We start from the raw sequence: 22198 nt of genomic DNA, 5'->3' as shown, positions 1-22198 counted from the left end.
CGTCAACCTTTCTCACCTTTGTTTGTCCCAGCAACAAATTCACGCGGCAGATCTGACATACGTGAGATCTGCCGTCAGACACTTAGTAGACCATTTGTGTACCATTTCTTACATGGTGGCAAAGCATACGGGGTTGGCCGGGCTATCTTGCTGAATTACACATCTTTGCCTAAGGCCATATTTCAGCAACTCAGGCATGGTTCCAAAAGTGTTGAAGATGCTTCCTTCCCTGCTAATCTGTCATTGTGTGCTGTCTGGTTTATCTAGACTAGATTACAGCACATGGCTCTGCTCCAGATTACACCCACATGGCTCTGTTCCAGCGCTTTGACAAGTTGCTTTGATTGATTATTCTTCCCTCTGCCTTATCTCGCTGATGTAATGCAATGTCTGCAATTTTGTAAAAAATCACACCCGTGTGAACTGAGTGGTGCAACTCCCCTCTCCCCCTGTCTCTCTCTCTCTCTCTGTAATGAGCAGGCAACAGTGCAACACTATCTCTCTCTCTGTTTATGGCACAACAGTGCCACTTTTGCCCCTACTGGTACTCTAAACGGACATAGTCACATTAGGACATAGGTTGGGACATAGGGACATTGCTGTTCCTTGGAGTGGTTGCACCACTCAAAAACTGTAAATACACAGACAAGCAACAATAAACAGAGGTATGGGTTGAAGTATAAAGCTTTATTAGAAATGTGAAGGGACCTGTTGTAATTCTATTCATTCTGTTAGCGTGATAAAACATGTTAATTTGCTGTGTGTGCACAAACAAGCTTGATGTCACATGCATATAGAGATTGAATCGAACGTGACACTGTGGAATTTACTAAACAAGCTGACGGAAATGCCCAGCTTAGCTATAATCTTAATTATAAGGCTAGGAGTGGAGAGGTGAATTGACTCCAATACTCCTCTCTCTTCGTCCGTAAAGCCTGTATTACACTTAACTGCGCACCAACATATAAACGTGTCATCCTGCGTTTTAACAGCGAGCGAACAGCGGCGACTCTGGGCGATAGAAATCTCCTAGTGAGCGTGCATGCTGTCATCACTGTATGTAATGTAAACGTATCACCGTTCTGCATGGAGGGTAAACAAAGCAACGCATACATTTGATTGGCTATCAACGGACGATGCCGTCAAAAAGTGTTTTTGAACAAGGTTCCTCCGCCCACTTTTCGAGTATCGCCTCTTGGCCTGCTATCGCCAGTAGTTGCCAGGTCCCATAGACAAATAACGCACTTCCAGAAAAATGAGAAAATACACTGCGACGTATTGTGAGCTTGGAGATCTGCTATTTTCTGTGAAGCTTCCCCCCCCCCCCCCCCCAGCATACGATGCATACAGGGTTTTAAGTGATTTTATTCGTGATCATTAGACTCACGACAAGTGGCATTGAAAAGACAACATCGATCACAGAACTCTTAATAATATACAAAACAATTCAAAAATAAATATGTCTCGTCTCCCTGTTGCGTTGTTTAGAGAGAACAGGTGTTGCAATACAAAAGCACACATTTGTTTTTTTCAAGTTGGCAACCATGGCATTTCTTTTTGTCAACATTAGAAGAGTCATTGTTGAAGAGTCACTCGATTTAGTGGTAGTTGTCGTTAATTAAAAAGAGCAGTGTTGCAGCAATTCATCCAGAGGGGGCGTTAATGATCCACTTGGTTTTTGGTCTTGTTTGTTTGTCTGTGGAACGACAGAGGTGGCGAGGAAGATGCAAACTCATTTTCGAGTGGGCCCTGATCCACATGGGAGCTGCGTGCCTTATATGTTGTGCTCATGTAATTTCTGACAGGCTCAGGAGCAGACTCAGCCCAGGGGGTGTAGTAGGCTATATTATATTACTATACTGTATCATATAGTACAGTATGTGAACAACTAACAGTTGTAACAGTGCTCCTGTGGAACACAGCAGCTGTTATTCTGCCGTGTGCATCCCAGTTCTGTCTGTCAGCTTCAGTGTGTCCACTTAACCACTCTATAGTAAACTGGACATGAGTTGCATCTGTGAAGAAATGCTATTTTGGGGGTGAATGTTCCCCGCCCGAATAGGAATGCTTGGTTTTAAGTGTTTTTTTTTTGTTTTGATTTTCTTTGTTGAAATTCCATTTCACTCCCTCGTTAGGGGAAGATCCTTACAGCCAGCCGGGCCTGTCAACGTTGCGCAGGAATCGATGGACGGATCGCGATAAAGATGGAAACCGCAGTTAAGAAGAACAGATCCACTCCGATATGATGCGATCGTCATCCTCATCTCACCTGGAAACAAAAGCGAGGAGAGAACATTAATACATCAAACTGTCTTGGACTCTCCTCCCCCTCCTCCATTCTGGTGCCGTTTCCTTTTTTCTTTTTTTTCTTTCCTAGGGCAAGACAGCAGCACCGAGATCAAAAGGAGCGATGATGGTGATGCTATAGTTAGCATCAGAGCCAGCAGCAACCCATCTTCCATGCGGTGCTGGTTGTTGTTTTCTTGTTAGTTAAAAAAAAAAGAATGTGTCTGAATCATTTATAGACATTGATTTCTAAAATGTCACCATGGGGATAATAACAAGGAGAAAGATGTCAAAATAAACTTGTCATTTGCTGTCATGCCATGCTTTGGAGGTGGTTTGAATGGGCCTTAATGAGGCCGCTTGTCATCGCTGCCCAGGCAGAAACCTCCTATCTCCCATGTTTCAAATGTGTTTCATAAATGCAATGCACTACTTCCATACATACAATGAGTGCTGCACAAACCCAGTGAAAATAGCAGATCTACAAGTGCACAATGTGTCACGGTGTGCCTCATTGTGCACACGTATCTGCTATTTTTTACCATTATAAAAGTTTTGTTTAATTTTACGGACATACAAGGCTGCGTTGCCTGGCTGCCTCCATCCCTTTTCATGCCTTTGATCAGTGCCACTTCCCATAATGCTTTGGTTCTCGCTTTCAGAATTGCAGCCGCGGCAGGCTTCGACATCACAGGCGCGTCCTGACAGGTTTATAGATCCAATCAGTGTTGTGATGTCTTGTGAGGTCGCCTCACATTTGTGCTCTCTTTGGAGCTTTATTCTGGCATCGGTGCAGGAAAATGAAGACAGTAAATTGTAGTTTATTTTTTATTTATTTCAACTTTAAATTCAATGTATTCTAGTCTAATCATGACATTTAACTCTTGTTAAAGCTGACCTTGAAGATAAACAAAACTAAATTTAATCAGAAGTTTGCTCTAACATAAGGTCTGTTGTACACCTCAGTCGCACGTTTTTGAGCCCCCCACCACACGTATAAATGCACGTTTTGGCTAGAAAAGGGATTTTTTTTTCAGAAAAATCTCTCTATTCTCTTGGCAATATCGGTAGCGCAGTGGAGTAACTAGTAAAAAGATTTATTTTTCCCGGTGAAAACAAAATCGCTCTGGATTAATTGTAAATCGTAAATTGTGCTGTAGCTTTTTTCATCACTCAAACTCTACCTTTCTACAAGTCCTAAAAAAAAGTCCCATCAGTTCAGCTTAGGGAAAAAAAGAGCTGAACAGCGAAACACAGATGAGCAATAAAATAATAATGGTGCTTTCACTTCACAAAAAAAATCGAAGAATACTGTCGCTTCCTAAAAAGAATGGCTGCATCCCAACCCTACAGTATCTAGGTCCATTTCATTAAGTGCTTGTTTGGCAGCAGGCCCGTTACACTTTAACTTGGACTACTGGACTACTGGAGTTGAGTACTTTGTTGAGTGTAGTACTCTGTGCACTAGCAAAGTACTCATTCTCTGCCACATCCTCTTTTTCTGTGAATATATCTAGTTCTGCTTTTAGTGCCGTTGCTGATATGTAAAGTATTGTATGTGTTGATGAATTGAGTACAATGGACCACAATGGATGGAAGCACGCTCCCGTGGGGCTTTTACCCAGGTCTGTGCTGCCATTTCCAAACTTGCTAATAAAGTATTCAATCAATCACTACTACGTACCTTGGACATGTTGGCAGGTTATCCGGATGGGGAACGAGCAGCAGATTTAGACCCGCCTGTGTCATGGTGTTTGGGTTATTTCTCCTTGCTTGTTGTCTTCAGTGTGCAGTACAAGTACAAGTACAGTACAAGTACAAGTACAGTACAGTACCATGTAGGTGTGATGGTACGTAGGTTCTGAACACCATGCCACGTCTTAACTCTTTTAAACTCATCTAGTCTTAGTGAAGCCGACCTGAGTTGCAACTGTACTTGGACCGCTTATTTACACAGTCTACCCTCCAAAAATGGCCGATCTGGCCGAATGGTAGATCTGCTATTTTCGGGGGGCTAATGCCGCCGGGTTTCAAGTGTCTTGAAGGTTTCCCTTGTGCTTCTCATTTCTTGCAGTGTCCCCAAAAGTCTCGTTCACATTTTAAAGTGCTTTCAGAATCATTAATACTGTTAAGATTTCCTTTTGTTGCTTTGAGTTCTCGTGTTATCTTGCTGTTGGTTAGTCCCGTTATATATATATATATTGTCAAAAAAACCTGAAAAATAAATTAAAATAAAAGGCTAATCATCGCCGTCATCTCCGGCCTTAACACCAGCGCCACTTCTCTCGGTATGCGTGTTCATAGGAAATATGTTTTTTTAAATAAAGCACCAGCCATCTGTGCACCACTTACAAATGGAAACAAAATAGTGGCTAGCTGCCCGTTGCGTTTTGAAAGGAGCCAAAACACGGCTTGTCCTCACAGCGTCCTCACAGTCATGTTCACATGTTGAACTCATGTTCCTGTCAGCCCCCCCTGCACCAGTCTCTGGGGTGCAGTGGGCCCGGGGCGTGGGGCCCGGCCCGCCCAGGCACCCTGTCCAGGCCCAGCTGATATGTGGATGGTTGAATCAGAAAGTGGGTTTGGCGGGGATACTCAGCACGGGCACGGGCACACATAGACAACAATTAACAATTTGTTTAAATCCATGGCATACGCCACGTCTCCGGAAAAAGGCTTACTTAGTTGAACGTGGTGTCGCATACCAAAAACAGGCAATCTACAAGCTCGTAGATTTGCAATTTAAGGCCCAAAGTGCCCTTTTTATCAATTTCAGCCCCCTGCCAACTTTAACATTCTCTGCACGTCCGTGGGCGAGGGGGGAAGATGGCGTGCTAAGCTCTGCTGAGCTGAGGTTGATCCACATTGCCATTCCATTCTCTTCACTGTGAGGGCACTCATGCGTTTTCTTTTTTTCTGGAATGGAAAAGTTTTGAGAATTGAAGCCTGCATGGGTCCAGAAATCTATCCGAAAGTCAAACAAATATTTAAACGCTATTAAAGGATTGGTAAGATATGGAATCGAATCCCTCTTTTTCAAAAGTTCAGTCAATGATGTTAACAGGACGAAACCCAATCGTTGGACTTTTGTTTCATCTTTTTTGTGTCATCAATTAATGGATTGTATCCCCCCCCCCCCCCACAGGCACAATGTTTTAGTCCTCCCACCACAGGGGGGCGATGGATCTGGCCAGCTTAGAACCTCCTCCATCATCCTCCTACACAGAGCTCTCGTCGGGCCGGGGCAGCAGCAGCTGCGTGGTGGTGACGTGCTTCCTCTTCTCCAGGATGCGGTTGAGCTCGTCGGTGAACGAGTGTCCGAGAGGGACGCCGGTACCGGCGTCGGTGGGGCTGCCGTCGGCGGTGGTGACGTCCGCGTCGCACTGCCTCAGAAGCACGTAGCTGTTGCCGTGCATTCGGCGCAGGACGCTGGGCAGCGTGGCCGACAGGCCGCTGGGCAGCGCCCTAGTGGCCACCCCTGTCGTCGTCGTCAGGCCGTTGGGGAAGAAGGAATCACACTCCGACGGGGAGGAGGAGGCAGAGAGGAGGAGCTCTTGTTGTTGTTGTTGGGGCGGAGGGAGGGGCGGGGCCGGGGGAGGAGACGTGTCCACGTGTCCCTCGCCCGGCACGATCTGCAGTAAGCCTCCGTCCTGCAGCGACAAACAAAGGGCCCTGATTAACGATTTAATTTGTTCGTTTTTGTTTTGGGGGGGATACTGGAATGTATAAAGTTTTTTTTAGGCCAAAACAGGCCATAATAAGATGGGCTAGAGTGTTTCTTCTTTTTTATGTTTGAAAGGAGGCATTTCGTAGAATCGGCCTCAGGTCTTTAACCCATTTTGGGCAGGAACCCCTGTTGGTTTTTTAAGCATAATTTATGTTATACTTTTAGCTATTTTTGAAAAATCGTGAAAATGTGGTGCAAATCTTTGAATATATATTCTTTCAGAGCCAAAGTTTTTAACTCAAATCTTTGCTTCTGGGGAGGTCCCTGGAACAACATATTTTCAGATGGGGGTCGGCGGCCAATTACATATAATTCTGGGGTCTTTGACATGAAATAGTTTGACTGACATAGGTCAACTGACATAGAAACATGTTTTTTTCAGAAAACTGTCAGGATTTAGAAGACATTTGTAGAATCGTTCCCAGGTCAAAATGGGTTAATGGGATAATTACGATCAGACGATTACGTAACAATCCTGACAGGCCTAAAATCACAGTACGTCAGAGTCCTGCACGGGTCCTATTTTAACAACCCGCGCCCGTCAATAACCAGAAATGCTACGATAAGGATGCAAGAATTCGGCCGTGATGTAAATGCTGTGCAACACGGAAGTATAGCCTAGTACAGTAGCAGAAAGAACGCCATTATGAAGGATTCGTCAGTGATGTGACATCACTGGCGATTCCTTGGGCATGTGACGGACTTAACTTCACTGTTGAGAAGCACCCAGCTGCAGTTTATAGAGCGTCGCAAGTCCCGCCCCCTTTCAGAACAACGAGGGCACCAGGAAATAATTCCCCATTCATTTCCCCCATAGACATTTCAAAAAGTATTTATTTAAAGACCTTAATTCTTTCCTTCCCATGTCCGGACCCCGACGCTAGAGGACGTCATATATCCCAGGTCCATATGCTTGGCGGATCTTCTGCCATCCAAATTTCGGATTTAATTTGTGCCTTTGTACCGCGCCGCTCCCGCCATGTAAAAGCTTCTGACGAAAGGTAAACAGTGTGTGCTTGTGCCAATGATACTAATGTGTGTGTAGCGAGTGTGTGTGGGGGGCGGTCAAACTCCGACTCTTAAAGTGAACGCGCTATGGTGACACCTGGAACTGGGATTTATGCTAACAGCTAGCCGCAATAAAAGAGTTAAAAGCCTCGAACAAAGCCAACAGCCGAGTTGACAAATCATGACAATGAATAAACACATTTTTGGGCCAAACCAATAATTAGAAAGAAGGAAAAACAACAAAAAAAGTGCCTTTTTTTCGTCTTTCTAATCATCTGTTCCGCCCAAACAAATGTGTTTAATGTCATGATTTGTCAACTCGGCTGTTGGCTTTGTCCGAGGCTTTAAAGGTATTTAAATAAAATACTTTTTGAAACCTCTATGGGGAAAATTAATGTAGAATAATTTCCTGGTGATGCTCTATTGCTGCAATAGCCTGCAGGTTTATAACATCCTGCAGTGCGCTCTGCTTTTCATAATAAAGTGTTACCCGCCCACGTTTAGTTCAGTACCACCTGTCCCCGACCGTACCCGTGAACTTATAAAAGTATATTTTTCACCCGTCAAACTGGGACACCCGCGGTACTCTGCCGTACGTACCTGCGCGTCGTCATGGGCCACGCCGTGCCCGTGCTGCTTGGACGCTCCGTTACAGCAGACGCTGCCATTGGAGATGGTCTTCAGCTCCATGTTGGAGGAGGAGGAGCTGCGGTGCATGGCCTTCTTCCTGTTGTGTTTCCTGCGCTGGTCCGCTGGGTACGCGGCGGCCGCGGCGGCGCGCAGAGAGTACTTCCCGCGGTGGCCCACCTGCAGGCAGAACCCCACGTACAGCAGCACCACCGTCAGCACCACGCACAGCCCGCCCAGGATGGTGATGAGGGACAGGTACATGGCCTCCATGTTCCTGTCCAGGACACAGAGAGAGAGGCTATGAGGTTATGAGGGACAGGTACATGGTCTCCATGTTCCTGTCCAGGACACAGAGAGAGAGAGAGAGAGAGAGAGAGAGAGAGAGAGAGAGAGAGAGAGAGAGAGAGAGAGAGAGAGAGAGAGGCTATGAGGTTATGAGGGACAGGTACATGGTCTCCATGTTCCTGTCCAGGACACAGAGAGAGAGAGAGAGAGAGAGAGAGGCTATGAGGTTATGAGGGACAGGTACATAGCCTCCATGTTCCTGTCCAGGACACAGAGAGAGAGAGAGGCTATGAGGTTATGAGGGACAGGTACATGGCCTCCATGTTCCTGAGAGAGAGACAGAGAGAGAGAGACAGAGACAGAGACAGAGAGAGGCGGGGTTATGAGGGGCAGCTACGCTAATACTGTGTCCGTAGGAGACAATTTCCTAGGGAGCGCTTCCATTTAAAATTTTAGTTATAGAGGGCAATTATAATGTATTAAGGCATATATGGCTTATAGGCCAGGGAACAAATCAACCAAATTAATTGAGAACAAAAGGTCAAAAAGAAAATAATGGAAAAAAAAAAGAAATCGCAAAAACTATAACAACCTTGGCGAGAGAAACTCCGACCGGGGCAGAAGAGGAGCCGGCGACCCCGGTGGTGGGGGCGGTCTCTCCGAGGAGGAGGAGGAGGAGGCGAGGAGGGGGGGCTCCGTGGTCTCAGTGGTGGTGGCGGTGGTGGCGTTGGTGTTCTGAGGCGGTGAGGAAGAAGGGCCGCTGCTGACCCCGAGACCTTGGGTGGGGTCGACGTGACCTTGGGTGGGGTCGACGTGCTGCGGGGGACGGGGAGGGGGTGGCGGCGGGCCGGGAGCGTCCAGGCGCACGCTCACGTCATAGACCACTATGGCCACCTTCAAATCAAATCAAATCACGTTTGTTTTATAAAGCACATTTTAAAAACAATCACAATCATTGTACCAAAAGTGCCGTTACAGAACATTTCATCTCAAACAAATACAAACAGTAAGATCACATAGAAGCATAGTTACTAAAGTCATCATAAAAACAATGGAGTAAGAGCAACAACAACAACAACAACATATCAGGAGCATTTAAACGCCAAGTTTTTTAGCCTGGATTTTAAAACTTCAATCGAGGGGGGGAGTTCTAATGGAGTAGGGGATGGTGTTCCACAGCCTAGGGGCTGCGACAGAGAAGGCACGGTTCCCCTCTAAGCCTCAATTTGGTTGTTGGGACATCCAATAGCTCCAGGTCCATTGACCTGAGTCTTCTTGGTACCTTGACGCTGTTCTCCAGGGCGTAGCAGGTGTAGCGTCCGGCCTGGTCGGGCCGGGCGCCGATGAGCAGCAGGCCGTCCGTGCCCGTCCTGAAGCCCGAGTCCAGGCCGTAGCCCTGCAGCTCGCTGCCGTCCAGCGTCCACACGGGGGTGGCCAGGTTGGAGCTGAGCTCGCACTGTAGCAGAACGTCATCGCCCGCCATCACAGAGCGGCTCCGCTGGACCGCCGGCTCTGAAACAACAACAACATCATCATCATCATGGCAACGCCACACATGAAAAACCTCATGTTTCTATGTCAGTCGTTCTCAAACTTTTTCATGTCAAGGAGCCCCAGCATTATATGTAATTGGCGGCCGACTCCCATCTGAAAATATGTTATTCCATAACAAAGATTTGAGTTAAAAACGTTCGCTCTGAAAGAATATATTCAAAGATTTGTGCTGCTTTTTCATGATTTTAAAAAAATAGCAGACCTACAAGGTCGTAGCGCGGCACCGGGTGCGCTACGAGCTTGTAGATCTGCTATTTTTCAACAGCTAAAGCATAACATAATGCTTAAAATACCAAAAGGGGTTCTTGCGTTGTCACGCCCCTCATGAGCAGACCTGGAGCACACCTGTTGTTCATCCACGCGACAACGTCTGCGTTAATCGATGCGTTGCCCGTCTGAAAGTACCTCAACTCTGAAGCAACATGATAACCACCAGACATGAGACTAACTCAGAATCCAGGTCTAGTCAGTCGAGGGCGTGTGCAAGAAACGAGCACGACAATTTTACGGGACCGTGCCCACGTAAATACGCTTGCAAAACGCAAGTCTCATTGAAAATGAATTACAGGCCACGTTAATCGCTGCTCATCTGAAAGGACATTAACTCTGAAACAACATGGCAACACCCGACATGAGACTATAGAGCGTCGCAGTCCCGCCCCCTTTCATGACGACGCCAGGCCCAGGAAATGAATCACAATGCATTTTTCCCATAGACATTTCAAAAAGTATTTATTTAAAGACCTTTTAAGCCGACAAATCATGACAACACACACAATATTTTGGACCAAACAAATAATTACATAGAAGAAAAACAAAAAAAGTGTTGTAACCTGCCGTTTTTTTCTACTTTCTAATTCTTTGTTGGACCGAAAAATTGTGTTTGTTGTCATGATTTGTCACGACAATAGTTGGCTTTGTCCGTCTTTAAATAAATACTTTCTGAAATGTCTGAGGAAAATGAACAGAGAATCATTTCCTGGGCCCTGGTAGGGGCGGGACTGCTACGCTCTATAGCAGGTCTGAAACAATGGCAAGGACATAAGGACATAAAAATGGGTTGAGGGAACTTGAGTACGCTTTGCTTATACCGTTCTAAAATTGTAATGAGGCAAGACAGACAACTTTGGTTGGTCCCAAAGGAAAAAAGGATGAGCTTTTTAGTTTGAAAACACTTGGATGAAAGCAGAAGTATCAAGACTATATGGTGGATGAAAGCAGAAGTATCAAGCCTATATGGTGGATGAAAGCAGAAGTATCAAGCCTATATGGTGGATGAAAGCAGAAGTATCAAGCCTATATGGTGGATGAAAGCAGAAGTATCAAGCCTATATGGTGGATGAAAGCAGAAGTATCAAGCCTATATGGTGGATGAAAGCAGAAGTATCAAGCCTATATGGTGGATGAAAGCAGAAGTATCAAGACTATATGGTGGATGAAAGCAGAAGTATCAAGCCTATATGGTGGATGAAAGCAGAAGTATCAAGCCTATATGGTGGATGAAAGCAGAAGTATCAAGCCTATATGGTGGATGAAAGCAGAAGTATCAAGCCTATATGGTGGATGAAAGCAGAAGTATCAAGCCTATATGCTATTTTTCAATAGCTAAAGTATAACATAATGCTTAGTTAAAACACCAAAAGGGGTTCCCGCCCAAAATGGGTTAAGTGAGGATTGTATGATGTGTGACAGTGTGCCTACCGTCTGCGGTGCCGTTCTCACATCCTCTGTTGCCATGCTGGATGTCCTGGATCAAACTGGCTCTGGGAAGATATGCAGAGAATACCACACTTACACAGCAGAAATAAATACCACACATGTACGTAGATGTAGATAGATACACTGTATTCTATATTGTGTGTGTATATATGAAACCCTTATTCTGAAGGACTGAGATGCTACCCGGAAATGCCTGTTAACTGTGTGTATAAAACTGCTCAATAAACACCTCGCTTCAGTAGTTGTGTTGACACTGAAGGAGTGGATGTTAGCTGCTGCCTACTACTATTTATTTCCTCCGTATATCCGATTAGCTATATAGGCTGTCTAGATTCTTCCTACACTGCAATGGTAGTGTGTGAGCAGTGAAGATTCCCAAGCACAGCAAGGTTATTTCATTGAACCACATAAAAGTTATAAAACACAGAACACAGAATCTAGTTCCCAGATTTCCATAGGTTTCTCTTACTATAAGGTAAATCTACTAAGGTTGGTTTTCTGGTGTTGGCTAACATTTCAAAGCCATCTTTTACACCTGTCAGAGGTGTCAAACATGTTCACCCTTCTTTCCTCCTCTGAGGGGAGATGATTGTCCTATTTGAGTGCATTTACACCTGTATGAAGAGATGTCCAGTTGTCATGTTTTGCATTTCAATACTGGGTGTCTATGGGTGAAACTGCCCATAGACACCCAGTATTGAAATGCAAAACATGAAAAGGGCCATGCAGACAAATTACTGTTATGTCACCAGCCCTGTACATAAACCAGACCACTGTTGCAACTTCATTCTACAAAAAGAGCAGGGATGCGGTAGTATACTTGTACATGTCAAGATTTGAAGGCTAAAATACAGCACTATTTGTTATACAATCTTATTTGTTTCGCTGTAATTTGACCAGTAGGTATATTTGCTGAAATTTTCATTTTCTCGTCTCAGTGTTTGTTCATGCTTGGGATTTTTTTGTCATTCAGTACATCCATTGATTCAAATCGTGTACTATAAGTTTTCGTATAATGGTTCCATGGGGTGGTTGCAGTTAAATACTACCTTCAACTCCTACTACTATATTTATATTATCAACGTCAATGACCACTGTGTGTGGTAATTTCAGTCAATCCCATAAAACACCATTTGGAAGGCAATGACACATCTGAGCACGTAACTGTATTGCAAGATACATTAAGATACACATGGGATTTTCATTTAGCTTTATGCTACATGTAAATGAGCATACATAATAGCATTGATAGTGGTTTATATTTGACTTGTCAAAATCAGAGATAGGTTGTACAGTCCATAAAGTTAAATGTCCTTATATCCAGTTTATTTCTAGAATGATGCTTAGAGCATGACCTGGGGGAGGATAGAGGGGTGGAGCACATGCAGCAGTTGGTTGTGGTTGGTGGAGAGAGGGTTCTATTGTTTGGCCAATCAACCCAAGCAGTTTATGGTTCCAACTCGGCTCTCTAGTATAAGAAGAGTTTGTAGTTGTCAGTTCTCCACAACAACTCCAGTATACCAATCATTTGGTATATCCATCTGACTGTGGACTTCAGGTGAAGATGAGCACCACCAGGAACAATTCTGCTCAACAGGCGGGACCCAATGATCACCAAGACCTATGTAAGTTACTTAGTTACTGTGTCTATATGGGCAGAGGCGTCTGGGAGAAATGCGAGGCCCTGTGCGATATTTCGGGGGGAACAATGTGCGAGAGAGAGTCTCTCTCTCTCTCTCTCTCTCACGCATAGTCATGTGTGACTAATTATTTGAAATAAAACCTTTTTTGTCCACACACAGTCCTACATGTACATGATGGCATACCTTTTCACTTCACTCGAGTGCCGACTGCCGAGTCGTTTTGTTTGTGACCGGGAGCGGTTGTGCACTCAACTAGCCTACATGTGTTCAACTTGTTTTTGTTTCGTTTCCAGTGTGTGTATAATTCGACTGCGTTGCGCGGTGGCGCGGCCGATCTCCAAGCTCACAACGCGTCGCGCTGCAACGCATTGTGAGCTTGTAGATCTGCTCTAATTCTGCAGCGCAAGCTAGCACGGCACGGCACGGCACTGCGCAGCGCAAAGGGGGACAACAGGGGGCCCCACGACCGGACGGCCGGGCGTTGCTTAACGGGAGGCTGAATAAGTGACGCCGGTTGGGAGGAGGAGGCGACGCGCGGCCGTCGGAGGCCCCCCTGGGGGGCGGCTCCAAGCCGACCGCAGCTTAAATAGGTGAAAAATCAACTGCGACGGAACGGGCTGCGATGCGATTATTGTTTCTTAAAAAAAACACTGCCTAGCCACTACCCTTAAAGCGGCCCTGTATATGGGCATACATTATGTTATAAGGGTGTTTTTATCTAGTCAAATGTTTATTTTTAATATTGGCATTGATTTCTTAAAAAAGCACAACAATGCACATGCAATTAATCAACAAATCAACATTTGTTTCATCACCCTGCTATTAATCTAGAATCAGCATGATGCTCCTATACATGTAATGTTACATCCTGTTGTAACAACCTTACTAAATTAATAAAATCACTAACCCTAGGACACCTTTGTTTCATTGTAACAAATGTTAAAAGGAGACAAAAACATTCTGTTGTACATACATACATTTGTGGAGGGAGGGATAGCGAGGGAAATTGTAGAATCAAATTATAAATGGCTGATAAATTGTTAATTGTGTACATTAACTTCAAATTAGTACACACCTTTATGTTGTGGAAGTACCTCTAAACAATATTTCTGTTGTCTTTGTTTCCAGTGTTGCATCATCACTCTGGCTTCCCTGTTCTACCAGAGGGGAATGAACAAAGAAGCTTGGCTAAACAAAAATGCCACTGCTGCAATCAGTGTGGAAAACGCTTCCCTACAATGTCCAAACTTAAAACACACCAGAGAATTCACACTGGAGAGAAACCCTATGGATGTGATCAGTGTGGACAACACTTCTCTCAAATGGCACACCTGAAAGGTCACCATATAATTCACACTGGAGAGAAGCCCTTTGGATGTGATCAGTGTGGACAACACTTCTCTCAAATGCATCACCTTAAAACACACCAGAAAATTCACACCGGAGAGAAACCCTATGGATGTGATCAGTGTGGACAACACTTCTCTCGACTGGACAGCCTTAAAAGCCACCAGAAAATTCACACTGGAGAGAAACCCTATGGATGTGATCAGTGTGGACAACACTTCTCTGAGATGTCAAGTCTGAAAAGTCACCAGAAAATCCACACCGGAGAGAAACCCTATGGATGTGATCAGTGTGGACAACACTTCTCTCATTTGTCCAGCCTTAAAGGACACCAGATAATTCATACTGGAGAGAAACCGTATGGATGTGATCAGTGTGGACAACACTTCTCTCGGCTGGACAGCCTTAAAAGCCACCAGCGAATTCACACTGGAGAGAAACCCTATGGATGTGATCAGTGTGGACAACACTTCTCTCAAATGCATCACCTTAAAAGCCACCGTAAAATTCACACTGGAGAGAAACCCTATGGATGTGATCAGTGTGGACAACACTTCTCTCGTATGACAAACCTTACAAGTCACCAGAAGATTCACACTGGAGAGAAACCCTATGGATGTGATCAGTGTGGACAACACTTCTCTGAGATGTCAAGTCTAAAAAGTCACCAGAAAATTCACACTGGAGAGAAACCCTATGGATGTGATCAGTGTGGACAACACTTCTCTCGGCTGGACAGCCTTAAAAGCCACCAGCGAATTCACACTGGAGAGAAAGCCTATGGATGTGAGCAGTGTGGACAACACTTCTCTCAAATGGCAAACCTGAAAAGTCACCAGAGAATTCACACTGGAGAGAAACCCTATGGATGTGATCAGTGTGGTCAACACTTCTCTCAAATGCATCACCTTACAACCCACCAGAGAATTCATAGTGGGGAGAAACCCTATGGTTGTGTTCAGTGTGGACAACACTTCTCTCATTTGTCCAGCCTTAAAAGACACCAGAGAATTCACACTGGAGAGAAAACCAAATAATTGTGATGTGTGTGGAAAAGCTTTTAGTAATTCTATTAATATAGAAGTTCCCAGGGTTGTACACGCTGGATTTAAACTGCCCCTTGTGGTCGGTGTGGGAAGAGTTTTACTAAGCCACCGAAAACGTCATGAACATATGAACGATGGATCTGTTTAGTCTGAACATTATGTAATTTGACATGTTGATTTGCTGTCGATTACATTTAGAATATTTAGCAGATTTTTGTATTGACCTGTACTTTTGTTGAAATGTACCCATTCTACAAACTGTTAATAAAAATGTTATTTTAGTGTTACTCAACCACAAACAAACAAAGCTATAGCCCAGGTACTTTATTTGTCCTTGCGGAAATTCATCAGGATACAAAAAACACATACACCAGAGGTGCCCACACTTTTTTGACTTGAGAGCTACTTTCAAAATGACAAGCTCAACTAGATCTACCCACCAAAGAAATGTTATCCAATTGCTGAAAATAGTTAAACAATGTCCTTGAGTGGGCTTTGGAATAGTGATAGCGATGGTGTTACATACTGTATAAGACTAACACACTTGGAATGGGAAATACAGAGGGAACATTTTGAATGTATAACAGGCCCTTTTTTATGTCAATCAAGTCACCTTAGTACAAGTGGCAGATAATTAATTTAAATAATATATTTTTAGGGGCATGTCATGTGGTCTACCTGCACAGGCTTTATGATCTACTGGTAGATCACAATCTACCTTTTGGGCACTCCTGACATACACAATACAAACAGATCACACAATACATTGACAATAAAATAAACAAAATACTAACGAAAGGCTACCATGCAGTCATAGTTCCAAGAGGCATCCCATTACATTTTATGCACAGAACTGAGATGGGACCTGCTTGTTCATGTGTCCTATACAGAACTGAGATGGGGCCTGCTTGTTCATGTGTCCTATATTATACGATTTTGGGGTACTTTTACTTTACTCTACACCTTTGTTCAACACTTTATAATAACACTTTATAATGCTCCACAACATCTCAGTGGCAAACATTGTACTTTTTATTTCACTACAATCCTTTAACAGCTTCCGTTACTAGTTACTTTGCATATTAAGATCACTACAAAGCTATTCGGAGATAGCCGGTCTACAAGCATGCAACGATGCAAATTTCAAATTGTGTTACTTTTATCTACTACAAATACTATTAACATTGAGTGAATGTATTTTCTTCCTGCGGTGAAATGTCCCTTTAAGGGTTTTGATTGTTGTTTTTTTTTTTAAATTATGACCACCCAACTTAAGAAGTACTAAAAAAACGTTTTCGGTCGTTTGGGTCACGGCCGGTCCGACGTCTAATTTCTCTTTTGGGTGTTGAGCTCAAACGTTTGGGAAACACTGCTCACTGCTGTAATGCATTCTATCCTATTTTATTCAGTAGAATATTACATAACGTCGTACTGTATGTATGGAGCTATCTTTAACCCATTTAGACCTGAGGACGCATGTGTGTCATATTATAGCTTTAAACCCATTTTGGGCGGGAACCCCTTTTGGTGTTTTAACTAAGCATTATGTTATACTTTAGCTATTGAAAAATAGCAGATCTACAAGCTCATAGCGCGCCACCGAGTGGCGCGCTATGAACTTGTAGGTCTGCTATTTTTGAAAAATCGTAAAAATGCGGCACAAATCTTTGAATGTATATTCTTTCAGAGCGAACGTTTTTTTTATTTCGACGTCAGGCCTGAATGGGTTAAATGCATGGCACCGTGTCCACTAGGGACCTGCTTGTTGATATTTCAGTGTACATATTTGCATAACCATGGTTTATGGTTCCAGTCGACAGGCGTCCTGTTTTCGGCTCCGCATTACGCAACAGTTGTCATGACAGTGTGACAGTCACAGGGGGCAGCGACACACACACACACACACACACACACACACACACACACACACACACACACACACACACACACACACACACACACACACACACACACACACACACACACACACACACACACACACACACACACACACACACACACACCTCAGAAGGTGAGTCACATCGCATCACAGACATCACACCACACAGACACACGGGCACCAGCACACAATCAGCTGATCCAATCATGCATGGTTGATTGGACAAGCGGCCACCCACACACACACACACACACACACACACGCACACACGCACACGCTTTTATGTCAACCCAGCCTCGACTACTGGAATACACTTAGTGAGCTTGTAGATCAGACCTGCTATTTTCACAATATTTATCTGTGGAACAAACTATACATTGAATGCCTCAACTCCTATTCCAAGTTCAAATGTGATTATTTTGAGGGGTCTGTACTCTGAACAGGTTGCAAACCACTGCTTTAGAGCATCCACTTTAAGATTTTAACGTTAACCCCAGGTCCTTGAGGTCTACTGAACAGTCACTCCTCGTGGTCCCCAAAAACAAGGCTCAAAGCCAGGGGGGGGGGCATGGATTGTTTTGCGCTGTAGCGCCCAAACTGTGGAGCGATCTTCCACCCCAAGTCAGTGCATCTCAAACCTTTGTGTGTAAATCACGTTTGAAAACTCATGTGACTTTTCTTTTTTTTTTTATGTTTTGTTTTTGCGGCTTTCGCCTTTATTTTATATTTTTTTATAGAGGGACAGACAGTAGGCTGACAGGAAATGGGGCGAGAGATTGGGGGGGGGGGGTGACATGAGTCGAACCCGCGGAACACTGCCAGACTTGGACTAAAGGCTCATACATAGTCTAGATTTTCAGTGGTGAAGTGACCACCGAAATACAACATGACGTCACGAGCCACGGTGAAGAGCAAACCACCGCCACCGCCCCAGCCCTTCTCTCTGTTTTTACTCACCACCGCTCAACGTTATTTCAGCTCCGGTGGTCAGCTCACCACCTCAGTCTGGCAGGGTCCAAGGTGCCTGGACCGCTGAGCCATGGCCCAGGCCTGCTCACGTGACTTTTAATCCACCCTGAGAGTTTCGGATAGCCAACGTGCCTTAATATGCTATTCTTGCACTTATTTTTATCTCTTTGGATATTTACATTATATATTAAAATGTTCACGTGTTTTGTAGCCTTTCTTATGTGTTTATATGTATTTATTTATTTATTTATTAACTTTTGTATTGTTTTATACAGTTTTTATTATTTCAGATTTTTGAGCCCTAACCGCTCCAATAACTGGCCGCGTCTGTCTGTCTGTCTGTCTGTGGCACGAACAGCTGCAATACCGCTGGGTGACCTAGCTCTGATCATGAGTAAAATATAAAGCAGTAGTGTAGCCTCCTCCCCACTTCCGTTTCGTCTTTACAGTCACACTAATGTATCCTAATATAAATATAAATAATTCAAGCGTATATATCTTGCTGCTTAGCAGAAATGGATATAAAAAACATAAAATGTAAAGATATAGGTTTGTGAACGGAAATGACAAACAGATTTGTCAACAGCTCGAATTCTGGGAGACATAGGTAGTTCCAGACTTTATATATACATAGCATTCGGAGATTGTGGAATAGTTGTCTGGCTATACGCGAACACACACACACACACACCCACCTGTCTGCGTGTGAGGTCACGTCCACACACTGGGCTCCGCTCCAGCCACAGTAGGGGTCCCTGGCGAACACACACTCATGGCAGGAGGCGTACCTGTGGCAGGTGGACAGTGGAAGCTGTACCAGTCCCACTGGAGAGGCCACATACACGCTCCTCTACATGCGCGCACGCACACGCACATGCGCGCACACACACACACACACACACACACACACACACACTTTACGAATAATACTCATACTGTACACACATGAACACTGTACCGCACAAAAGCATAAGCATCGGACGCTGATTTGAAATCATGCTATTTGTTTTTCCTTTAAAACCTAAAACAGGTAACTTGACACATTGCCTGCCGGGTGCATGCCCATGTCTACCTTTATATGTAGCTTTCTTTATCAGTGGTGCTCAAAACCACACTACCTGAGAGTGGAGAGTGTTGAATGAATATCAACATCCTAATACATACGTCAAATTATGACAGGCAATTCCTGTTGTCAAAATATGACCCCCCCAGTCAAAAAACACTTAGTCGACGAACAATTTTCGTCTTAGTTTTAGCCGACGAAAACAACACTGACCTGTGTGGGGGAGATGAGCAGGCTGGTGACAGGCTGAGCGTCCATCTTACCTGTGTGGGGGAGATGAGCAGTCTGGTGACAGGCTGAGCGTCCATCTTACCTGTGTGGGGGAGATGAGCAGGCTGGTGATGGGCTGAGCGTCCATCTTACCTGTGTGGGGGAGATGAGCAGGCTGGTGATGGGCTGAGCGTCCATCTTACCTGTGTGGGGGAGATGAGCAGGCTGGTGATGGGCTGAGCGTCCGTCTTACCTGTGTGGGGGAGATGAGCAGGCTGGTGATGGGCTGAGCGTCCATCTTACCTGTGTGGGGGAGATGAGCAGGCTGGTGATGGGCTGAGCGTCCATCTTACCTGTGTGGGGGAGATGAGCAGGCTGGTGACGGGCTGAGCGTCCTCAAACAGCTGCAGCTCCTCCACGATGTGCAGCTGGCCCTCCAGCGCCACGGCCCGGTGCAGCCAGCCCTCATCTGTGCGTGTGTAGCCAAGGAAAGTACATTTACTTTAAAACCCCTTATTTGTATCGTAAATAAGAGAAGAGAGACCTGACGTCTGAAGCCCAACACACACCGTCTGTGAACGCTGCGCGTCAAAACAGCCGCCTCCGTTATTTTCAATTAACCTATCCCACACCGGTGGCGTCAGACGCGCGCTGGCGCGCGTTCACGCATCGCCTGACGCTCCGATACGCCGCTGTTCTATTTTCCAGGCGTTGCCGCACGGCCTCCATCCGGGAATCTGTGGGCATGGCTGGCCAGCCGAGCGGTAGCGCGCCACGTCCTGTGGGTGTTGCTGTGCGGCTATGACGCGCGGCAATACTGTGCCGCGTCGCTGCGCACCCGCTTCACAGACGGTGTGTGTTGGGCTTGAGTCGTTTGTAAAGTAGCTAAGAGAGACCCTACGAGTGTGCTATGTTTGTGCGTGCGTTTCAAATTTCAAATGTTTCTTTCTTGCCTTCATATCCTAAACCCCAGCCCCCTCTTTTCTTCCCTTTCTTTGGAAAAAGAACACAATGGGAACTATATCCACAAAAACAACATTTCTGGTTCTCTGGCCCCTGTTCCACCAAAAGAACTTTGGTTCTAGAAACTGGTTCCCTTCTAGATTCTTGGAACCTTATTGCTGCTGTCACGGAAACGGCAGCCTTGGTTCCCCTTTCCGGAACCATCTTTTTTATGGTTATATTTTTAGGGTATATTCATGCTCAGTGGAAACACTGAATCAATATTAGGCGGGGAAAAATAACCAAACCGGTCCAAACCGGTTCAACCCCGGTGGAAAAGGGGCCATACAAATGTCTTCTAAATCCTGACAAGATCTACAAGTTCATAGTGCGGCACTCGGTGCCGCACTATGAGCTTGTAGATCTGCTATTTTTCAATAGCTAAAGTATAACATAATGCTTGAAACACCAAACAAAAGCCCAGAATGGGTTAAAAGTATCAATACTGCAATGTAGAAATAGTCTGTTGCAAGTAATTAAAAAAAGTCGAGAAATCAAAATGCATTTGAGTAAAAGTATTGGCATCAAAATGTATTAAAAGTACCAGAAGTAGAAAGTCATTGTGCAGAATCGCCCATTTCAAGTTTTCAAATAAACATCTTTTGAAAATGAGCTCACAATGCATCGCGACGCATTGTGAGCTTGTAGATTGGCTATTTTAAAATGGCTGTGTCTAAGTGGTCACACTGTAATTTTGATTATTATTACAATACATACACAGGAACTAGTAACTAAAGTTTTCAAATAAATGTAGTGGAGTAAAAGTACAATATTTGGTACATAAAGTACATATACCTCAAAATTGTACAGTACTTAACCGTCATGCCGCCAGCATTAAATCTCGCATTCCCATGGTTTTATCGCGCTAAACACTTATTTTGAAGAGCCAAATATCCTCAACCGCATGTTACAATGACAAAATGCTGTGTGGTGTCTTGACCGGTTGTTGTATCACAGCGCCTGCTGTCGGCCGTTGAAAAAAACTTTTTTCACCGAAAACGACATTCATTGCGGCGATTTGGAGATACAGGCATTTGACCGCGGACCATTGAATGCAAGTGAATGCGCGCGCATCTTCAAAATAGCCACGGCCGTCTGTCCCACTTGGACTGTTGTGCTAACGAACGGTGGCTAACGATACGATCGGATCAAAACATGGATTAAAGAATATAAACCCCTGGATAACGTAGCTACGTGTCTGGCAGGCTTAGACCAAGGGGGCAGGCAGACTTTCCAACGTTGAAGCTCTGGGTCCTAGTGGTAGGAGGAGGGACTACAGGCGGACCCGTGGATTCATGACCGGGAAACCCCGTGCAGCTGGGCTTTAACGTTGAGCGCTCGGTTGCCCTACGTCACTCAGGACCTCAAAGTTGAGGTCCTGGGAGGGACTTCCGGCAGTCTTCCGGGTGCTTCAAAACGCCACTGAGCAACTTCCACTGACATGAATAGCTGGGGGGGCGGAGCTTCGCGCCAGTTCAGTCTCTATTATATATATACTCTATGGCTTAGACGATTCATTTAACACCGGTTTCAACGGTTCTGGTCGGGCTGCGTGTACTTAGTCAGAAGAGCGCACCTGTCCCCATGAACAAAACATGGTACGTGTGTCCGTCCAGGGCCTGGACCGCATGCACCGCCATCTGGGTGTAGTCCGTGGTCCTCCTGAACAGCAGGGGGCGTCTGTCTGCGGGACGGACCTGCTGGGACATCAGCGGGTGCCTCCTGACGAAGTCCAGCACGTCGTCCGGCAGCGAGGTGGAGAAGTTGATGCCCCGTGACCTCAACGCGTCCGTTATGCACTGCAGAGAG

General features: G+C 45.0%; 1 protein-coding gene across 1 annotated transcript in view; it reads right to left on the bottom strand.

The window, feature by feature from the left end:
- Positions 1–666: 666 nt before the first annotated feature.
- Positions 667–22198, bottom strand: part of LOC306930541 (semaphorin-4G-like) — a 65806-nt gene continuing 44274 nt past the window's right edge. The window contains exons 11-19 of the mRNA XM_079511562.1: positions 21966–22188; positions 19741–19856; positions 18810–18964; positions 11192–11253; positions 9219–9448; positions 8529–8830; positions 7622–7925; positions 3971–5936; positions 667–2269 (exon numbers count right to left, since the gene is read on the bottom strand). Of these exons, the coding sequence (XP_079367688.1) occupies positions 5505–5936; positions 7622–7925; positions 8529–8830; positions 9219–9448; positions 11192–11253; positions 18810–18964; positions 19741–19856; positions 21966–22188 (1824 nt within the window). The 3' untranslated portion in view covers positions 667–2269; positions 3971–5504. The remainder of the gene's footprint in view (positions 2270–3970; positions 5937–7621; positions 7926–8528; positions 8831–9218; positions 9449–11191; positions 11254–18809; positions 18965–19740; positions 19857–21965; positions 22189–22198) is intronic.

Source organism: Electrona antarctica (assembly GCF_951216825.1).
Source record: "Electrona antarctica genome assembly, chromosome: 10".
Lineage (NCBI taxonomy): Eukaryota > Metazoa > Chordata > Actinopteri > Myctophiformes > Myctophidae > Electrona > Electrona antarctica.
Note: the sequence above shows the minus strand (reverse complement) of the source record. Positions and strands in the feature narration are given on the sequence as shown.